The sequence below is a fragment of the Mustela erminea genome, chromosome 3 (assembly GCF_009829155.1).
Source record: "Mustela erminea isolate mMusErm1 chromosome 3, mMusErm1.Pri, whole genome shotgun sequence".
In the NCBI taxonomy this organism is placed as follows: domain Eukaryota; kingdom Metazoa; phylum Chordata; class Mammalia; order Carnivora; family Mustelidae; genus Mustela; species Mustela erminea.
In genome coordinates, this window is record NC_045616.1 from 137,660,116 (window position 1) to 137,682,122 (window position 22,007).

Below are 22,007 nucleotides of genomic sequence, written 5' to 3' on the forward strand. Positions count from 1 at the left end.
AGGTTACAAATGATCTGATTAGAGTTAATTAAAAGCTAAGGAAAGAGTCTTAAAAATGAAGTTCAGGCAGGGGATCCTGTGAGTGAAACTTGCACGCGGGTGGAAAGCTGCTGTGTTTCGTGTTCGAGTCTGAGCGCTGTCTCCTTCATGAGTAACTGTCGCCTGAGTGGTTTTCTCGTGTCAGCTGGGTTCCCTTTGAAGTTTCCGTCCCTGGTGAACTTTCACATCTCCTCAGTCACTTAGCTCAGAAAGGATGTGGCCAGAGCACAAGGCAAGGACACAGGAATGACAGTTTTGTGGGCAACATGGGTGACTTAGAGCAAAGCAATTCATATCTCCAGATTGCTTTGTCTCCAAATTCTGTTCAAGTGCAAGCAGCGCACCTCTCCAAGGATTTCCAAGGTGGGTTAGAGGATGTCTCCTTGGCTTCGTCCCCGGCTTGAAAGCTCTTCCCACAGATACCAAATCACCCTGGTTCGGGTCCTTGCTATGTGACCCTCTGGGGTCACATAGCCCCTCCTCTGTGAGGTATTTAAAATCATTATCTATTTTATTTATTTGTATGTTGCTTATTTTCTGACTCTCTAAGCAACATATAAGCTTCCTGAGGGCAGGAACATTATCTTTCCTATTTGTTGCTTTAGCACCGGGACTTCGAATAGTCCTGGAATGTGCTCAAGAAGTATTGATGGGACAATATTCTATTTTAGCATCCCCACTGTACCTCTGAGGAAGCTGTTGTTACTGAGAGGTAAAGTGATGAGCCCAAGGTCACACAGCTGGGTAGCAGTAGGCTGGACTAGGGGCAAAACCCCACCAACCTACCAACCAACTAGCCAACCAGACAGCCAGCCAGCCAAAGGCATGGTTCAAACTTTTGTCCAGATTCCCCTAAAACCTGAGCTCCAGAAAAAGACTGTATGCATAGTTTACTCGGGAAAGGATTTCGGAGTGTGGGGGTGAGGGAAGGTGGAGCAGAGCAGACCAACCATGAAGCACTGCAGAGTTGGCCTTTGCTCTAGGTGACCATCCTCCATTCTCTCCAGGACCCACTGGGGAGCCTAACGAAGTTCGTCTCAGAACTTTCTATTTGAGGGATCAAGAAGGGGGATGAATCCATTGGCTCCCATGTCCACTGGCCAAGGGTGGTCCCATGGGTGTTAACCTCACTTGTGCGAGTGCTGACCCCCGCCTGAGTGTGGGTTCCCTCAGGCAAGGCGCTGTCCAGATGCACCTGAGCCAAGGTGGCCAAAGTGGCTTACAACTGGTCCCTGCAGCAGCTGTTGGAGGAGGGGCTGGGGTGCTGAGGGGACCTGCTGAATCGCACAAAGGCTGTCCTAGCCAGTATGTGACTTCCAGTCCTGAGCCTTTTCTCTCTTAGCCTAGGTGCTTCATGCTACTTAGTCACCACTAGAAGACTTAAAGCATTTTGCCAAGTGCTCAGCGATTAACCTTACAGTGAACTGAGCTGTTGTAACCCAGAGCTAAAATGTTAATTCTGCAGAGTTAAAGAAAACTCAAGGTAATCACAAATGGCTCCAGAACCAGGCCAACTAATTATCTGACCTTGCAGTCATTTCTAATCCCTAAGAAAAGAAACAAGAGTCAGGTTTTATGTGCCATGTCAGGGGATAAGAAGTTTCAGGAATCTTATCTGAACTAGGGTAGCAATAGTTAATGCCTATGTTTACATCAAGAAAATTGCCTTTGGGGGGATGTCATTCTGATGAAGGTGAATACTTTTATGGGAACCATTATTGCATTAGACATACTAGCACATGTTAGCAACTTTTGATAGGAACGCAAATTGCAGATTCAGTGCATTTGACCTCTGGCAAATACCCTAGTCCAGTTCTCTGAATTTATGTCTTTAATGACATTAATGATGGAGAACAATAAGATTTCAACATTGCCTTACTGCACTTTCTTTTCTCTTTTCTTTTTTTTTTTTCTTTTTTTTTTTGCCTATAGCATAGCTAATGCTCAGTAATGCAAAGCGTCGGGTAAATCTTTATGTCTGAAATGGGTGTGAATCCCAGACCCCCCCCAAATTAAATTAACATAATCGCTCCTGTGTTGAGCCCCATTGTCCCAGGATGGTGAAAATTTAGTCTTGGTTTATAATATTCTCCCAGGGCGCCTGGACGGCTCAGTCAGTTTAGTGTCCGCCTTCAGTTCAGGTCATAATCACAGGGTCCTGGGATCGAGTCCCAAGTCAGGCTCCCTGCTCAGTGGGAAGTCTGCTTCTCCCTCTCCTTCTCCCTCTCCCTCTCTCTCAAATAAATAAATAAAATAATAAAATCTTTAAAAAAAAAAAAAGTATGTTCTCCATCGCTTTCTCCAAGGTGGCTTCTAAGTTCTGGGGATTTAAAGTGCAAGTGTTTGGGGAAGTGACTTCCTGGGTTTTGGGGTCTTCTGCTCGAGTTGGCATTTACTGAGATGTCTACTGTCCCACTGCATTTCCGCGCTCAAGGTGAAAGGGTCACAAATGAGTTAGTTATGTCTTATTCTCCTCTGTGAGGCCCCTGTAGAACCGCAGGCTTCTGGGCTTCCTCACTGTCATTCTGCTCTTCCCTCCCCACACCAAGGTGAGCGGAACTCCGTGAGCAGCAAATGGCTCTGTGCTTCTTGCAGTACCCTCCTCAAAGTGTTGTTGTGAGGATTGTGTGAGTCAGTAGATGTCAGGCACTTAGAACAGAGCCTCACACACACCATCAGCTCATCTATCCTTAACCACACCAAACCATTTCTTCCTCGAGGTCTTATTATCTCCTTGGGGTCTGCCCAGGAAATGAGGCATGGGTCCCTTCTATTTGGGGACTCCCCCCAAGCTGCTTGGGTGTGGTTCTGCCCCCCTCTCCCCTCCCCCAGTACCAGCTAGGCCCTAAGAGCAGGAGGCAGAACCACCAAGGCCTAAGGGGTTCACCAGTACATGTGCACCCATCAACAATGCCTTGTTCTTGGATCACATTTTTTTAAAAAGATTTTATTTATTTTTTTGACATATTTTCTACCAAATCTTCCTTCTGTGCTTTTGGATCCTAAAAGCTTTTGAAACTCCAAAGCAAGAAGACACATTCTTGTTTCTCTGCTTTCTACTTTCATGTCCTTCCCCTATAACAATGATGAATCTTGGCTCAGCTTGAATGTAAAGGAAGAGCCCAGAGGGACAAAGACATCAGGAAATACCACGAAACCACAGGGAGGGGTGGGGGCAATGAAAACAATGGCCAACACTTTAAATATATTATCTCCCCATGTTTTGGGAGAAAAGTTGCCTTGTAAATCTGAAGAAATGTCCAACTACTCATGTTTCCTGTCTTTGACCAGAGTACATATGTCTTCTTGGTTGATTTTCCTTTACTCTCAGCCTCCAAGAGGACAGGTTGTCTGTCTTAATCATTGCTCTGTCCCCAGGGCCTTCCACAGCTCTTGGAGAGTGGATGCTCCATCAATTTCTATTGATAACTGGGCCCAAGGACACACACACACACACACACACACACACACACACACACAAGCTAATACCTATTTGTTAACTCTCCAGGATGGGGGTGTATATGTTGAGGGAATCTAGGAACTATATACCTAATTGAATACTTCTGTTGTTATTTTCTTAGCATGTAGAATAGAGTCAGAATCACTCTCTCATGAACTCCATGGGGATTTGGGGATTTTTAGTCTGATCTCTTGTTGAGGTGAAGTAGCGGGCAGAACACCGTTAGCTCTCTTGACTCGCGCTATTTTGCCGTCCGATCGTGGATCGTTAAGCCACACGTCTGAAGCAGAGGGGAAATTCCAGGTACATTGTAGATGCAGAGATCAACACAGACAGACTTTTTAGATTCCTTGACCTGGAAACTCCCCAGTTGCCCATTTTACCTAGTATAGTTGCGAGCTAAAGAGAAAGAACCCTGTTTCCATATGCTTGGACTTCTTCCAGGATGAGCCTTGTTCAAGTCGTATCGTTAATTAGGAAATGTAACATCTGCCCGTCAAGCCGTTCATTCTTCTGAGGCTGGCTGTGGTCTGCGTGTGACAGCGGGGCCTGGTTCTGCAAAGGAGCCAGCTGGACCACTGTAAAGGCTCCTCATCGGACATTGGCTGATGTCCTCTAGATGTTCCAGCTTACGGTTTGGGTTTGGCCAATAACCTGGTGATTAATCCCAGAGGCCCCAATGAGACTGACGCTGGCAGAGAAAGAAATGTTGTCTGGATGCTGATGTGGGAGTCAGTATTGGCCTTTGTTGCAGCTGACTTGGCTTTGTCTTGGAGACTGTCTTTGAAGATAAAATCCTTAGCTTAAGCAGAGGCAGCAGAAAGGAAAGCTTTCAGTGAATCCTTACAGCCCTCTGCTGGCCTTTGTCATATCTGAGGGTGTTTCTATCCAGAGTTTTAATACGGTGCCTACGGAGTAATTACCCCAATGGCCCACTCTTCCTTCAGGATACATTTTGTTGTAACATTTAACTACATCCTATAATAGCTTTGGAACAAACGTAACAGTTTTGCCTGATTTATTTTTTTCTCCCTCCCTAAGAAAAGAGAGGATCCAAAATTCTCTAAATTACTGGAAGCAGGTGTCTGAATTTTGCTCAACAGATTATCGAGGGAACTGACAGGGAAGATAGAAAGAATGGTTTCCCCACGTTCCTGCAGGGTGTGTGTGTGTGTGTGTGTGTGTGTGTGTGTGTGTGTGATTAGCAAAAGAAAAAGTGTTAGGTTAGATATAAATCTGGTTAACTTTCTACAGGGCAGTAAAACTATAACTCCCCTGTCATGTTTTTTGGGGTAATTCATCTATCAGGCTACAAAAACATAATCAAATTGTAGAACCCTAATAATGTCTGCAAATTAATCTCAATTTTACACAACTGCCCATCATTGTACTTGGTCAGTTTTGCACTGTTGGTCAAATATCCTCTGACGATTTTGGTCAAAAATCCCGTTCCCTGAGAACGTCAGGTAAGGGTGGAGCAGAGTTGATTAGAACCTGCTCCCTGGGGGTGCCTGGCTGGCTCAGTCGTTAAGCCTCTGCCTTCAGCTTAGATCATGGTCTCAGGGTCCTGGGATCAAGCCCTGCATCGGGCTCTCTGCTCAGCGGGGAGCCTGCTTCTTTTTCTTCCTGCTGCTTCCCCTGCTTTGTGCTCTCTTTCTCTCTCTCTCCCTCTCTCTGACAAATAAATAAATAAAAACTAAAAAAAAAAAAAAAAAAAGAAAGAAAGAAACTGCTCTCTTACCTGCCTACGCAGAGTGATGTTTAGACTGGCCACACTGGCATCCCTGGGGAGCTTGGAAAGACCATACCCTGAATCTTTAAAACCAGAACCTGTGCTATAAATTCAGTGTTTGCCCTCAAAATGTACATGTGAGCCCCCTAAGCTGCAATGTGATAGGGTCAGGAGGTGGCGCCTGTAGCAGGTGGTTAGGTCACGAGGCCTCCTGAGTGGGATTAGCGTGCCTCACCAGATACCCCATCTGCTGACGCCATAGTCGCCACTACCCACCCAGCCAACACAACTGGGAGAAATAACTCTTTGTTGTTTAGAAGCCACCCGGCTTCTGGCATTCTTGTTACATAAACCCAAACAGACCAAGGCACTCTGCGTTTTAACAAGATGTCCATATGATCCACGTGCAGATTAAGGTTTAAGAAGCACTGCTCTAGACTGATTTTTTTAAAATTTAATTTTATTTATTTGACAGACAGAGATCACAGGTAATCGGGCACTTACCATTGTTAAATCCGGCACTTTCCAGGTTTGGGATCCATTTTCCTTCCACTATACTTCCCACTTGCCCTGCTCGGTCAGTGGTAGAGTAGGCCCAGCTCATCCCCCAGAAAGATCCCTGGATTCTAGTCACTGGGCAGATTGTCCCCCTGATGCAATAGTCCTCTCTCTCCCACTTCTGGGGAAGGCTTTGGAGTCAGGGTTTCTGGAACAAGTCTAGAGGGCCCTCGGTTTGGGTCCTGGTGCTGCCATGTGTTGTCATGTTAGCAGTCACAAAACTCAAGCGAGGGAGTTTCACCACCCCCAGAAAGCACATGGTGGGGTGGGCGGGGAGGGGGCGGGGATTGAAATCAGGGAAAATTCCAGATCCCTTCTTTCCGTTCTGTCCCCTGTCACTTAACCACTGGAAACCACTGGCTTTCAGATCGAATTCAACCAGACGAGTTTGGAACAGCCTTCTACCTCTAATATCTTTGATATACTGAACTCTTATGAACTTCATTGCTAATCAAGAGGAATCTTATAATAATTATTAATAATCAACATCATCTTGGTACTATTAACTAGGTGCCAGAAACAACCAAACTCTACAGAACTCCTCTATACTCTGAGTACCCAGGTCACAGTTTTAGCATCATTTTCTTTTATTTTTTTTTTTAAGATTTTTTTTATTTGAGAGAGAGAGAGAGAGAGCACAGGAGCAGGGAGAGGCGCAGAGGGAGAGGGAGAAGCAGACTCTCCACTGAGCAGGGAGCCCAATGTGGGGCTCGAACCCAGGATCCTGAGATCATGACCTGAGCCAAAGGCAGACACGTAACCAATGAGCCACCCAGGTGCTCCTCTAGCATAATTTATTACAGTTTTTTTTCTTTAAAGATTTTATTTATTTATTTGACAGAGAGAAAGATCACAAATAGGAAGAGGGGCAGACAGAAAGAAGGGGGGGAACAGACAGAGGCTTAACCCACTGAGCCACCCAGGCCCCCAGTTTTTTTTTTATTTTAAGTAGCTGTTTAGGGGCCTCTGGGTGGCTCAGTGGGTTAAGCCTCTGCCCTTGGCTCAGATAATGATCTCCGGGTCCTGAGATTGAGCCCCGAATCGGGCTCTTTCTGCTCAGCGGGGAGCCTGTTTTCCCCACTCTCTCTGCCTGCCTCTCTGTCTACTTGTGATCTCTCTCTCTGTCAAATAAATAAATAAAATCTTTAAAAAAATAAATAAAGTAGCTGTTTACTCACCTGCTTCTTCCACTTTGAACTGCCTTCTGGGGAGGAAGGGAAGGGGTGCTGCGTCTCCTTTACATCTGCATGCCCAGAAGCTCGGGCATCTATTTAGTGCTCAACAGTATTTACTGAAGTACGCTAAGCCAGCAGACATCAAAATAGACTAGGAAACCTTCCAGTTGTAGGACTCGATCCTTCTAGTCAATACTGAACATGAATTCATCATTAGATTTATGCCTGTATATTTACATCCATAAAATAGAGCCACCATTCTATTGCACAGTGGGTGATTCATCTCACATATAAATACTTCTAAATGGGCAGGGGTCTTTTACTCTACATTTCCCTGGCTCGGTGGAATGGTAGCTGAGAAGGGAAGAGGCATAAATGACAGAACTAAATGACAATATGACAACCGTTGATCTGGTAACGAATGATGAACAGTTTCAAAAAAAGAACGTGTAAGTTTTTCATAGGATTACTTTAGGTCAGAGGTTCTCAACCAGGCGTCATTTTGCCCCCCATGGGACATTAGGCAATGAGTGGATGCATTTTTGGTTATCAGGCTGGTGGAGGAGTTGTTACTGGCATCTGGTGGGGAGAGCCCAGAGATGCTGCAGACCACCCTGTAGGGACAGAACAGCCCTTCACAACCAAGAATCCTTCAGCCCCCAAGGTCCTGGGTTCTGAAATTGGGAAATCCTGATTTAGATAGACCCTCAAGTAGTGTTGGGAATTTAGTACATCTTAATTGGTTGATTGCTTGGCTCCGCCCAGGACCTCTGATACCCTGGGCGTCTCCACCACGAGATAAAGAGAGTCATTGTCTGATAATGATTCTGAGTCGCCATGAGTCCCAGAGAGGCCCTCCAAATCATAGCGGGTGTGGCTGGCTCAGTGGCCCCTCCTTCCTCTCACAGCCTGGGACCCACCATCCAGGTCAGGTCCCCACCCGTGTCTTATCTGTTTATGGATATGACCATCATCCACAGCTGGACCATGTATTCCTGTTGGCAGACGACATGAACTTTTGACCTCATTGCACCCAGTCTGCCGCTGTCTCCCATAGTTCTGTCTTATAATGCCTTGGCACTCAGGGCAGGACAACGATTCTTTATTTTTGAAATCCATTGGTTAACCGTTAAATAGTTGGTCACCTGTAAATATCCTCTGTAGTAAATTGTAACTAACCAGAATGTAGCGTGACCAGAATCACCCATTCTTCCACCATTCGAGATAAATTAGGAGTCATGGTATTTGACATTGACGCTTGGGTTCCTGGGGTCAGGGTTTATGTTGGGTATTTAGGGTTAGACTTAGAGAATCTCTTAAATTCCCTTTTCTTCCTTGATTCCCTGGCTTGTGAGGGTACTGTCTTCATCTGGGAAATAAGATGGAGACTTCACTGGCCCAAGAAAAATAAAGACAAAAACAAAGCTTTTCTGTCCAGGTGGCTCTCTGTGTTTGGGAAGGCATGATGGGCAGTTGATGTGGAAAGGTTGACAGGGTGATCGGCCCTACATAAATTTGTGACACAGGTAGGCGGTGTGTCTGGCATCCCTCTCCTTACTTCCGCCGGCACCCTCCCACCCCCAGAAGTGGGCAGAAGTGCCCCCCCACCTTGCGTTTTTTAGAACCACTGACACCTGCCACCACCCGAAGAGCACTTAACTACTTTGGCGCTGGGTAATACAGTGTCTTGCCCAGGTCAGGGGCTCTTGTGTTTCAAAATCCAGAAAGAATGAATCACTACTAATAGGATTTCAAATATTAGACCATTAGAGGGCAGGATTGATTTGGGGAAGTCCTTCCTCACTGTTCCTTAAATCACACTGTCTTTAGCAAAAGCAGGCCAAATGAGCAAAGGAAAAACTTCAAGTCAAAATCCCATCCTGTGAGAAGACAGTAAGATTTTTTTAAATTCATATTTCACCTTTTGTTATTCACTAGAAATAATTCCTTTATTTTCAAATAGAGGAAAGAAGGCAGAGTCCAAAGATGTTTGATCTTGGCAAACTGCACTACACTAGGAAGCTTATTAACAGATAAATGCCAATACAAATAATTTTACTGCAGTCAGAGGTTGGTTTTCCTTAGGGCTCTTTAAGGGCAGGACTTTTAGTTCCGAAGCAGTTTAGAGTGTGCAGTTTAGAAAGGCCACAATGTTTCTGATGGTGGCAATGCTTATGTCTGGCACTAGTCCATTTTCCGATCAGTCCTGATTTAGATAGACTCTCAAATAGTGCTGGGAATTTAGTACATCTTTATTGGTTGATTGCTGCAGCTCAGCCCACGACCTCTGACACTCTGGGCATCTCCATGATGAGATAAAGAGAGTCATTGTCTGATAAAGATCCTGCGGGACCACCAGTCCCAGAACAGCCCTGTGAATCACAGCCAAGTGTGGCTCTTCTATCATTACCCCCATGTTATGAGTGAGGAAGGCCAAGGGCACAGCAAGCACATGCCAGAACTAAGCTTAAACCCACGTTTTGTGGTTGCAGATGTCTTGGCCTCCTGCTGTGTCAACTCTATCATAACCAGGTACCTCTGCTGTGCTCAGGGAGCTTTCCCACGGAAGGGCGGGGGTCGCCGGACACCATGGAAAGAGAAGATGGTTTGCTAACTATGCTAACACAGATTTTTCTTGCTTTCTAGGTTTTGGAGGTGCCCTGGGTTACCTTTTGGGTGGCATCGACTGGGCTCATCTGGAGACAGGAAGAGCACTGGGCACAGAATTCCAGGTCATGTTCTTATTCTCCGCCTTGGTGCTCACTCTGTGTTTTATTATTCATCTCTGCAGTATCCCTGAAGCCCCACTTAGAGATGTCACAAAGGACATAGCCCCACAGCAAGCCCCCCAGGACTTTGCATTGTCATCAGACAAAATGTACCAGTATGGGTCTATTGAGAAAGTCAAATTTGGTTCTGTAAACCCAGAACTGGCATTTCAGGGAGAAAAACACAAAAATTCTGCTGGACAGGTAAGAGACAAATTCTTTTTTTCCTTACTCAGGAAAAATATCCTTGGTCCTCCTCCTCCTCCCCCCCCCTTCTTCTTCTTCTTTAACCATTCTTTGTTTTGTTTGCTTATTTGATGTGAAAAGTTTGATGTGAAGTCTAACTGAATCCTCCAATTCCCTATAGCTCTTTTATCCCTTTGAATTAAAACTTTAAGAATGTGTGCTTTTTCCTCTGATCTTCCTCTGACTCTTTTCAGTGCATCAAAGTAGGGAAGATGATGAAGCCAGTTCCAAAATGTTAGACCATGAGAGAAGCCTGGAACCATCTTTAGGCCTCAGGAAATAGCTTGACTTCTTAGATTGGGACTATAAATTTGTCCCTCCAAATGAATGCATCCCTGGGTTGGTAACTGGGTTGGGCATGTTGAATTTGTATTTCACGAGTTGATTAAATATTTCTTTTAGGCCATTTTTGGTGAACTGGTCAGTGAATTAATTAGTTTAAAATTTAAAAAAAAAAACTCTACTAAATTACAGAGAAATGGAACTAGATTAAGGGGAAATTGTCAGAGAGAAGAGGCTAGAACTATGCTGACCAATACATTGGCTTCTTGACCCATAAGTTTAAATTAATTAAAATGGAATACATTAAAATGTCAGGTCCTTAGTTGTGTTAGCCACATTTCAAATGCTTAAGAACCCCCTGGGGCTAGGAACTACAGTCCAGGACAGAGCAGATATAGAACATTTCTATCACTGTAGAAAGTTCTGTTGGACAACACTGATGGACAGCTGCTTCCTCCTTCAAGCTGAGTTTAATGGCACTACGTCAGCTATATAAGCACAAAGGATGCCCTCACTGGCGAAGAGGTTGTAGAAGACCTAGGTTTAAATCTTGATTCCTCTAGCTGACTGGCCTGTGTTATTCATTCAACAACTACCAGGCACTTGCTGTAAAGAGCCCAAAGATTAAGAGAGTATGGGTCACCTCGGTGGCCCAGTCAGTTAGGTGTCCAATTCTTGGTTTGGGCTTAGGTCATGATCTCAGGTTGGTGAGATCAAGCCCCTCATTGGCATTAGGCTCTGCTCTGAGCATGGTGCCTGCTTAAGAGTCTCTCTCTCCCTCTGCCCCCTACCCCCATGCTTGCAGGCACTCTCTAAAAAAAAAATTAAAATTAAAAAAAAATTAAAATTAAGAGCATAGGTGTTTAAATCCTGCCTCTACAACTTATAGAACACATGACCTTGAGCGTTTACATTTCTGTAAAATGAGAAAGTCATTCAATTTACCTACAAGTGTTTTGTGCTGATTCTATGACATAAGCCATGCAAAACTTACTTAGATTGGTTCCTACCACATAGTAAGGTGTTAGCTACAAGTGCCTATTATGAGCCAAGCAGAATGTTGAGCCCCTCACACACCAACAGGGAATAGACTTAATCTGTGCTCCAACAGAACTTTCATACGAGCTCAGTGAGTCTCTGTGAGTTCAACTTCTTTTGATGGGTTGGCCTATTTTCCAGGATTATTGGGTTGTTCAACTAAGATAAAGCATGTAAAGGTGCTTTTCAAGCTTTATATGACTATAAAAACATTATAGTCATTATTTAGTCAACACACTACTTTGGGTACCAAGTATGTACAGGGCATTACTAGGTATTTAGGGATCATAAAATTGACTAATCTGCTCCCTATGCTCAAAGACTTACAGCCCTAACAGGGGGCATAATAAGTCATTTATACCATTACTTACATTCCAAGGTGGAATATAACACTTCCCAAAATGAGGGTGGTGATGCAGTTGGAGAACTGGGACTAATTTTTTTTCAACGGCAAGAGGAGGCCTGAATTATTTCAGGGTTCAAACTGGATCCCATAAAATTCATCTGCAGTTCCTCCGTGCTATCATTGTTTACTTCAGCCTTTCAGTGGTCTCCTTTTGAGTGCGCGCTCATGAAGTTCTCATTCCCACTCTTGGCTCTGTGCATTTTTCACGTGTAAATCCACCACCACTCAACCTCCAGTTGACAAAGGTGCAGGATACATGCAGTAGTGCAACTCCCAAGGGCCCTGTGCCATGGAGAGGGCTTCTCCAAGGGAACTGATGAGTCCTAGAATAAGATGCCTTCTGAATGTTCCTTCTGAGTGGAAATACCCAAAGTGTTTGAATATTTACAATCCCAGCTTTTGCAGAAACACTAGACACAATTTGAAAGCTCTTATTTGTTTTTCGATAAAAGGAAAAGTTAGATTAACAATGAAAGTAGGATGAAAATTACGTCTAAGGCAGAAGCATAAATTAGTATTTGGAAAGAGGATGAATACTTGCTGGCCACATTCACGTTTTAGAACTTTGCATTTTTGGAATGAAAAGAAGGAAAGGCATGAAACTTAGGCTATTGCTGTTTAAAGATTTTATTTCTTTACACTCAGCATGAGGCTTAAACCTACAACCCTGAGAACAAGAGTTGTGTGCTTTACCAACTGCACCAGCCAGGAACCCCTGTTTTTGGTTCTCCACCCTTAGCTTCTTCCTATGGTCAAATAAAAAGTAACAATCCTGCATTGAGTTTCTTTTTCAGTCAGCATTTATTTTGACAGTTACTATATTTTACATGCAAAAAGTTATTTTTCCTAATTCCAAAGGAATGTCTATGCTTTTTAAATACTGACTAGGTATGGTTGTCCCGAGTTATCTGAAGTTTCACTTTCCAAATTTCAGTTGCCTGTGGTCAACCGCCATCTGGAAGCAGATGACCCTTTTGATTTATCATCAGAAGGTCAATAGTGGGGACGCCTAGGTGGCTCAGTGGGTTAAGCCTCTGCCTTTGGCTCAGGTCAGGATCTCAGGGTCATGGGATTGAGCCCCACATCAGGCTCTCTGCTCAGCGGGGAGCTTGCTTCCCCCCTCTCTCTGCCTGCTGCTCAGCCTTACTGTTGATCTCTCTCTCTCTCTCTCCCTCTGTCAAATAAATAAAATCTTTAAAAAAAGGTCAATAATAATAGCCTAATGTATGTCATCCACCTCATTTCATCTCATTCCATAAAAACCTTCTATCATCTCATGTCATCACAGGAAGAAGATGAAGAAGAACAGTTGGTGCAATACAATGATGTATTTTAGGAGGGAGAGATCACACTCACAACTTTTATTATAGTACATTGTTGTAATTGTTCTATTTTGCTATTAGTTATTGTTGTTAATCTCCAACAGTGTCTAATTTATAAATTAAACCTTATCATTAGTATGTGTACATATGAAAAAACATAGTCTATCTAGGGTTTGATACTATAGGCTGTTTTAGGCATCCAGTGGGGGTCTTGGAAGGTATTCCCCATGGATATGAGTGGGAATGACTGTGTAAGATCATTTATTTATTTAACCTATAGGCAGACTATGCCAAGTAGGTTAAATACTAAAAAAAAGACAAATTAAAAAATCAATTTACATAAAAAATCTACAATAAGTAAATGTATTTTTCCACAATAAATATTGAAGGGAAAGGCATTGTTATATGAAGTTAAGAGTTATAAAACAATATGTTGTTATAGTTAAAATAGAAATTCCCAGGAGACCACCTTATAAATAAACTAGCCAGGACTCAATTTCATTATGTCAAGACTCAGAACAAATAAAAATCTGACAAGAAAGACCTAATCCCCCACCATGATTGATGTTTATAGTCTCAGTGTCTTAATATTCCCAACGTTTCTGTCTTCTGTTATAAAACAAGACGCCAAAAGTGCTTTTATTCTTTGTATTTCAATACAGTTGTGTCAATAGTTCAACATTTCTCATTTTCTCAAGGTTTCTGATACAAAAACAAAAACAGTGTAGCCTTTGGTTTCAACATAATTTAAGTCTAAATTAAAGAATGTGGATATGGGTATTCATTGTGTGTGTATATGTGTGTGTGTGTGTATTCTATATTGTCTTCACCACTGACTCCATATAGGGATCATTTACATGTGCTCGCTCATGGCAGGATCCAGAAAAAAATAAACTGGAAAGAGGGACCTGAGCAAGGGGAGGGAACTGCTTGGCTCTCTGTATTAGTTTTCTGTTGCTACCTAGAAAATTAACTCAAGGAGCTTAAAATCATATTTATTATGTCACAGTCCTGTAGGTCAGAGTTCTGGGTGGGCTCAACTGGGTTCTCTGCTTAGGGTGTCACAAGGCTGAAATCAAGTTGTTGATGGAAGTGCATTCTCATCTGGAGGCTCAACTGGGGAAGAATCAGCTTCCGAGCTCATTTAAGTAGAACCCAGCTCCTTGTGGTTGTAGGACTGAGGTGCTCCTTTTTTTTTGCTGGCTGATGGCAAGGAGTCACTCTCATCTTCTGGAGTTTACTCTAAGGTCCCTTCCAATGGGTCTCTTCCACCTTTAAAGTCAGTAACCCTTGTGCTTTGAAATTCTCTAACTTCCTCTTCTGCTCCCACCTACAGAAAATTCTCTGCTTTTTAAAGGACTCATGTGATCTGGTTAGAGTACCCAGATAATCTCCCTTTTGATTAACTCAAAGTCAAGAAATTAGTAACCTCAATTATATCTGCAAAATCCCTCTTCCATGTAATATAACATAATTATGGGGTAACACCAGGGGACAGAGTTCATGGGGCCATCTTAGAATTCAGTCTAACACACTTTCAGACTCAAGAAATCTAAGGATTATAATCATCCAAGGGCAAGCTTAGACCTGTGAGCTCTGTCCTGATGTAGTGGTTTTGTCATTCAAAGACAGGATGTTAGATATTTGTTCCATCTTGGCCCAAAGCAAGTTCCATTTGCAGTCCCTTTGCCCTTAACTCTCCAAAGCTTTATTCAGGGCCTGAAAGTGCTCAGTATCCACACATACTTAACAGAACACCTCCTATAAGACCTCTCCATGGAAACCTTGGTGCTGTGCCCAGAAAGTGTGATTCTGTGGGGATAATCGACAGACAAATGTGAAACACAGCTGTGTGCTCTGGCTCACACAGCTGGCTGCATGTCTGCCCTGAAGTTTACACTGGTTTCATGTTTTATTCCAGTCTAGGAAAGCGATGACCATGAAGTCACTGCTGAGGACGTTGGTGAACATGCCTCCCCACTACCGCTGCCTTTGCATCAGCCACTTCATTGGATGGACCGCCTTCCTGTCTAACATGCTCTTCTTCACAGATTTCATGGGCCAGGTAATAAACATGTTTGTGCAAAGACTCATTGACTTGCACATCACTCCCTTGTTCAGCACCTGTCGAGTTTCTTCTCGGCTCACCCCTAGGATGGGCACAGTGAGAGTATAAGAAAGAGTACCTTCAAAGAGCTGTCTTACAGACAGGAGCTGGAGACAATTTACTGCACCCAAGACATCTCTATGGGACCAGCACTTGATCAAATACAGCAGACAGGGAAGAATCAGTGTGAGCTGCAGCTGTCGTGGCAGGCTCAACAAAGGAGGTTCAGTATGATCCAGGCCTCGAAAGGTGAATAGGAGCTAGACAGAGAAGAGGGAGAAAACATTCTAAGCAGGAATAGGAATGACACGTGTGGTGATGAGTCAGAAGCCTGCTGGTTGTACCCGAAGAAGGGTGGCAGGGTTGCCTAAGTCAGGCAGGATCCAGGGGTTAGGCAGAAGGAAGGGTATTAATGATCCGGGGAAATGCTGCTTAGCCTTGATAGCATTAGGACTTCCTGAAGGTCCTTGAGTAGAAGTGTAAGAGGAAGAGAGGGGTGATATGCTCATGGGAGAGTGAGTTCTGTGTCCTGGGAAGCTGTACAGGGATGGAGAAGCAGAGCACTTAAAAGGGTGTCCCTACCACAGTGCATTTGTATCTCAACGTTCCCAAATCTCTCTTTCAGATTGTGTACCATGGGGATCCCTACAGTGCACACAACTCCACAGAGTTTCTCATCTACGAAAGAGGCGTTGAGGTTGGATGTTGGGGCTTGTGCATCAATGCCATGTTTTCCTCACTTTATTCTTGTAAGTCTCTTCCTCCTGAAAATATCTTCTAGAGGCCTCTGGTCTAGCAGAATTTTGGATTTTATATTTTTATATTTATTTTCTGCTTTTTAAAATACCAGATCCTTGGGTTCCCTGGGTGGCATAGGCAATTAGGCATCTGACTCTTGGTTTGGCATAGGTCGTAATCTTAGGGTCATGAGATCGAACCCCATGTCAGGCTCCTTCCTCAGTGTGGGGTCTGCTTGGGATTTTCTCTCCTTCTCCCTCTGCCCCTCACACTCATGCTTGCTCTCTCTCTTTCAAATACATAAATCTATGAAATAAAATAAAATACCAGATTCTTGATAATTATATGGAGATCAGAAAATCTCTTCCCTTAGAAAGGACCACAAGATGTATTCTCTTTCCATACTGAAGTCTATGTTACTTTCCTCATTGATTATTTTTTCCTTGGAGTTCATGGGTTCTTGATCAAAGTTCCGCGGAAAATAAAAGGAAACCTTGGAAACCAGATGGTGAACTGTGAGATGCACAAGGGCTAGAGTCCCAGCACTGAGTACTGATTAGCATCAGGTCTGTGTTCTGTTGGAGTTAGGTCACTGGTGGAGCTTTATATATACACAAATATAGCTTATTAGATCTGTAGATGACAGAACATAGGAGGGATGGTTAATATGCTAGGTGACAGAACTAACATGCAAAATGACCTTAGCTCAGGTGGGGAAGAAGGTATGTCACAGGAGCACTGTTCCAGGATGGAGGATGACAACTTTCTTTCCCAGGTACCAGCTTTCCATGGGGACCGAGTCCATTAACCCCCAGTTAGCCACATTTCATTTGTAAAGACACTGCACACAAAGAGAGTCCTGTGATTGGTTTTATTTATTTATTTATTGTGTGTGTGTGTGTTTTAAGATTTTATTTATCTAATTTATTTGAGAGAGAGAGAGCACTGGGGAAGGAGCAGAGGAAGAGAGATAAGCAGACTCCAAGCTGAACACAGAGCCTGATGCAGGGCTCGACTCCAAGACCCCTCAGATGACCAGAGCTGAAATCAAGAGTCTGTCGCTCAAGAGACTGAGCCACCCAGGCACCCCTGTGATTGGTTTATTATTTTTTAAAATATTTTTATTTAATTATTTGACAAAGATCACAAGTAGGCAGAGAGGCAGGCAGAGAGAGAGAGAGAGAGAGAGAGGAGGAAGCAGGCTCCCCATGGAGCAGAGAGCCCTATGCGGGGCTCAATTCCAGAACCCTGAGATCATGACCTGAGCCGAAGGCAGAGGCTTTAACCCACTGAGCCACCCAGGCGCCCCCCGTGATTGGTTTTAAACAATCCCAAACTAATGTACTATAACCTTAGTCTCATTTGGTGCCTGCCAATGTATATGGACATCTCCAAGATCTGTATGCATTGAATTAAGTGAAATAATCTAGTCTATAAAATGTAATCAGGTCTTCCCTTTGGGATGGAAATTGGGCTACTAATAATAATGGAAGCTCCTCCTAGATTGTGGGGAGATAGCTGGCCCCCAACTCGAGCTCTAAGCTTTGGGCAGGCCCAAGGGACAGCAGGGTTATGGCCCGTTGTGGGAGAGGGGGAAGTATTGGAGGGTGATCCCTGTTACCATTCTCAGGGGCACTCATTCTGCCATTGAAGTGTGCTTCTTGAGTGGGGGCAAGAGAGGGAATGCTTATAGTGTCCCCTTGTCTGACTTCCAACTAGCCACAGCACAGCAGGAAACCTGCTTCAGGGTCAAAAATTCTTCTCAAAATATAGCACAATTGGGAAAAGTGCAATTGGGAAAAACATGTAAGGAATTCATGAGCCCAGTAATCATGAAACAGTAAACTTTATTATTTTAAAATTTATGATAACCAAATAATAGTGGCTTAAAACTTATATTTCCCCTCCCCACTCCCTACCTCCCACTCCCAGGGGGCATGAACGAAGAAAGCCACAGGAGGAGGGTTTCAAGTACTTAAAATAGAGTCAGAGAGTAATAGACTAAAAGGGTCTCTTCATTCCTCTCAGTCCTTTTGTGCTTTCAAGACGTGGGGAGACTATTTACTACACCCTCGTTCTTGTAAGAGGAGCCCACTTTTCCACAAGTAATACGCATTTTAGTTTTGCGTCAATACTTTTTTTTTTTTAAGATTTTATTTAATTATATGACAGAGCACAAGTAAGCAGAGACTGGCAGACACAGAGAGGGGAAAGCAGGCTCCCTGCTGAGCAGAGAGCCCGATGCGGGACTCGATCCCAGGACCCTGAGATCATGACCTAAGCCAAAGGCAGAGGCTTAACCCACTGAGCCACCCAGTGGGTTGACACCCCTGTGTCAATATTTTTTTTCTCAAAGAATCCCTATTAGGGACATTCCATTAATCTAGTCTTAGTTCCTCTATGAATTGCGTGGCATTTGAAGATTAAAATGCATGTTATTTTTAGGCCCTTTTGAGATAAAAGCCCTGTGTACAATAAATTATTATTTTAATAGTTTCCCAAAGTTATATTAATGTATCAATCTATGGGATCTCTTTCACTTGAATTAGAACTAAATTTTATTTATAAATTACTAGCCAGCCCTTGAGGATCTTCAGGGGCTCTCTGTGACCATAAGACAAAGTCGAAATCCTGAACCTGGTGTTCCAAGATTCTCAGTTTGGGTCCCCGGTCATGCTTTGACCTCTCAATCCCGTTCAGATTCACTGCCCCTGAGGACTCACTCACTACACAGAATTTCTCAGCTCTGTGTTATTTCCTACTGCTTTTGGTTTCTCCTTCTAATTTCTCCTTCTAATTCTCTCTAATTCCACATCTAGACAACTGCTAATTGCGCTTTTAGACCCAGGCCCAGTGGACCTTGTCTGTTAAATCTTCCAAGTTCTCTCCCCCTGCACTCCAGCCCACCCTGAGCAAAATCAGTCATGTCCTTCAGTTCCAGAGCACACCCGCTATCTTGGACTCATCATATAACGTCAGATGCGGATCTAGAATTTCTATCCAGATGGAGTTTAGCAGGGCAATCTGGCTGTTGCTGTGGAGGATGAGGGATGGTATTTTCAAGTTCCTTTTGCATAGCGGGCATACTTAGATCCATGAAAATAGCAGTATTAAGTACTGAAATGTAGCCAAGTTTTCATATCCAACACTCCTACTCATAGTCGATGCTTAAATCTGTCATTTACCTCCAGTTGTAACGAGAGACACACTGTGAGGACATACCGTAACTCGGTATTAGACCCAGTGGAAGGCAAGTCAGCTTTACCCTTACACTGACTGATTTCTCCTCATGGATAAAAGATTCTTTGCTTGGCTTCTGGTCTTTGTTCTGAAGTTGCCTGTATTTCCCAATAGCTCTTTATGCTTCTTTGCCCTCCTCTTGGCTGGCCGACATACTGGATGAGAGCATTTCTCCAGTGAACACTGACGATGTCTTTTAGGTACCGAGACACCTAGATTACATTTTTTGTATAAATATAATCATTAAGCAAACAGAAGCTGACCTAGCTCTAGATGGCTTTTTCTCTCCACCTTGACAACAGCCCCCTAGGGATGATATGAACTGAGTAGAGGAAGCAATGGTGCCCACTTGTCACTTTCACATGTCCTTAGTAGAGGAAGCAATGGTGCCTACTTGTCAAGCTCTGACTTCCATGGGATGATCTGAAACAGATCATCTGAAAACAGATCTGAAACAGATTGAATCCAGTGTAATGCAGATTAGGTTTCCTCTCTCTGTGATGCGAGTCCAACAGTTATTTGGTTAGATAGGGAGACTGTCATTCTTGAATAGACACACGCCAGGTCTTTGTCAGTCATCCTCTGGGTTCATATGTTCCAGCAGGACGGCCAGGAGAAAGACAGGGAGCCTATGGATGAGAAACAGCCACTTAAAACAGAGAGACTGGAGGGTTTTTTGGGGAATTTTCCTACCATGGTGGAACACAGAATGAAACATTTTAAAGCAAAAAAATTTCAAATTTTTGGAATGAACTCTCCTACAGTACTTTTAGGAGCAAGCCAAATTTACTTGCTGGGAGGGGAACCTCCTTAAGAGATAACCATCTTGCGTGCCTGTATTTGTTGAAATAACAATACCCACCATTAATCATTAACCGGATGGTCTCTGTGTGCTGGGTGCAAGCTTTGGATCTCACTTGATCCTGACAACAACCACAAAGAAGGGTTTTACTAGTCCCGTCTGTTTGTTTGTTTGTCTTTTTATGTTTCTTTTGGTAGAGCAAGTTGAGGTTTTGACAAGTGAAGGGAATGGACTGATGGGGAGGGAGCCTACAATAGGGTGGCACTGGGTATAGAAAGGACCCCTCCCCAATGGAGAAGTGTTGGCAAGTCAGACAACCTGCCTGTCCATAGACAGAGAACATTCTTTGGCTTCCTTCTTAGGCATGCAGATGACATTCAGATGCGGGAGGGCGGTGGGGTGGGGGAGAGATTACTTGCATCATTCTTAAAATCTGGTGGTTTCAGTTTCCTCCAACCTGACTTTGGGCCATGTGGCCAAGATGGGCTTGGATTGTTGTTTGTGTCCTGTTAGGCCACACTCTGAATCAGAAGGACCCACGCTCCTCCCACACCTTGCACACCCCCCACCCCCCCACCCCCCATCACACCCACAGTCCTATAGCCAAGGTGACCTTTCCCACCACCTCTTTGCATCCTGGCACTATTCGGCTGCCTGGTCCTTACTTGTGGAAAAAGAAAATCAACCTCCGGAGGCAATTTCCAGCCCTCTGTGTGCACAGGATTTAAAACTGATTCCAAAAGCCAGCTGTCTTTAAGCGCAGATAAGGAGGTTCTTTTGTTCCATATTCAGTATCAAAGGAAAACTCCTTAGAAAAAAAGTGTATTTGAAAAGAAAAGATTGTCTGAAATTACAAAATAATATGAGGAACTTCTCACCGTAATTTCTTTCTTTCTTCTCCCCACAGACCTTCAGAGACCTTTGGGATCCTACTTAGGGTTAAAGGGTCTTTACTTCCTGGGGTATTTTCTATTTGGCCTGGGGACAGGATTGATTGGACTTTTCCCGAACGTCTATTCCACCCTGACTATGTGTACCTTGTTTGGTGTGATGTCCAGCACTCTGTACACTGTGCCCTTCAGTCTCATTGCCAAGTACCATCGTGAGGAGCAGGATGAGAAGGTATGTCATTGAACCTCACCGGCAGGCTGGGGGGATGTGGGAGGAAAGGGGAAGGCTGAGCCAGAGAATAAAGGTCTTGAAACAGCAACTCTAAAATGCCCAGCCAAATGTAATGATGGTCTGGCCAAAGCATGACCAACTTCCCAGCCCGCACCCTACTCCTTACGTGGAAGCCCTGTGCCCCCGGAGAGCAGCAGAACAGGTACCATTACCCTCTGTTATCTGATTAGGAAAAGGGGGCTCAGGATTGCTGAGAAACCACCCCACCATCACACAGAGAAGAGGAAAGGGGAACCTGGGGATTCTGACAGTTGCCCCAATGTCCCCTGCAGCTGCAATATTTCTGGGCCCCCCATCGCAATGGCTGCCCTGAAGGACGGTTCATGTAGAGTAAGTGTGTTCCTGCATTTCCCTTGCAGAGACAGCAGGCCCCAGGATGGAGCCTGGACAGTGATGGGAGAGGGCAGGGCCTGGATTGCGCTGTCCTCACCTGCATGGTGCAGCTGGCTCAGATCCTGGTCGGAGGTGGCCTGGGCTTCCTGGTCAACAAGGCTGGGAGCGTCATCGTGGTGATCACGGCTTCTGCAGTGTCGCTGATCGGCTGCTGTTTTGTGGCTCTCTTTGTTAGATACGTGGACTAGGTCAATAAACATTGTCCCTACCCTCAGACACTGGGAAGTCCATGGCAGGAAATCAATCTCTTTCTTTGGCTCTACAGTTTTGGGGTCTGCCCGTTGGACGCCCTGTGTTATGACTTCAGCGTCAGTGGTCTGCCCACATCTCACTTTCTGCCAGCTCTCTGCACAAGTTTCCAGATTTCAGGCATTATTCATCTTAGAAAAGACTGGGATCGGCCTCCATTCACTGGGGCAAAAGCTGAGTGTGGGAGAGAGCACCTCCATCTCAGGGTATTTCTGGCCTTGACCAAACTTGAGAAGCAGACTAGTTCTACACACGACAATTGGGTTTATT

General features: G+C 44.2%; 1 protein-coding gene across 1 annotated transcript in view; it reads left to right on the forward strand.

Annotated features, from left to right (window-relative positions):
- SLC45A2 (solute carrier family 45 member 2) overlaps positions 1-21,883 on the forward strand; it is a 30,837-nt gene extending 8,954 nt beyond the window's left edge. Inside the window, exons 3-7 of the mRNA XM_032337650.1 lie at positions 9,611-9,936; positions 14,948-15,091; positions 15,759-15,882; positions 20,821-21,035; positions 21,455-21,883. Of these exons, the coding sequence (XP_032193541.1) occupies positions 9,611-9,936; positions 14,948-15,091; positions 15,759-15,882; positions 20,821-21,035; positions 21,455-21,676 (1,031 nt within the window). The 3' untranslated portion in view covers positions 21,677-21,883. The remainder of the gene's footprint in view (positions 1-9,610; positions 9,937-14,947; positions 15,092-15,758; positions 15,883-20,820; positions 21,036-21,454) is intronic.
- The last annotated feature ends 124 nt before the right edge of the window (positions 21,884-22,007 follow it).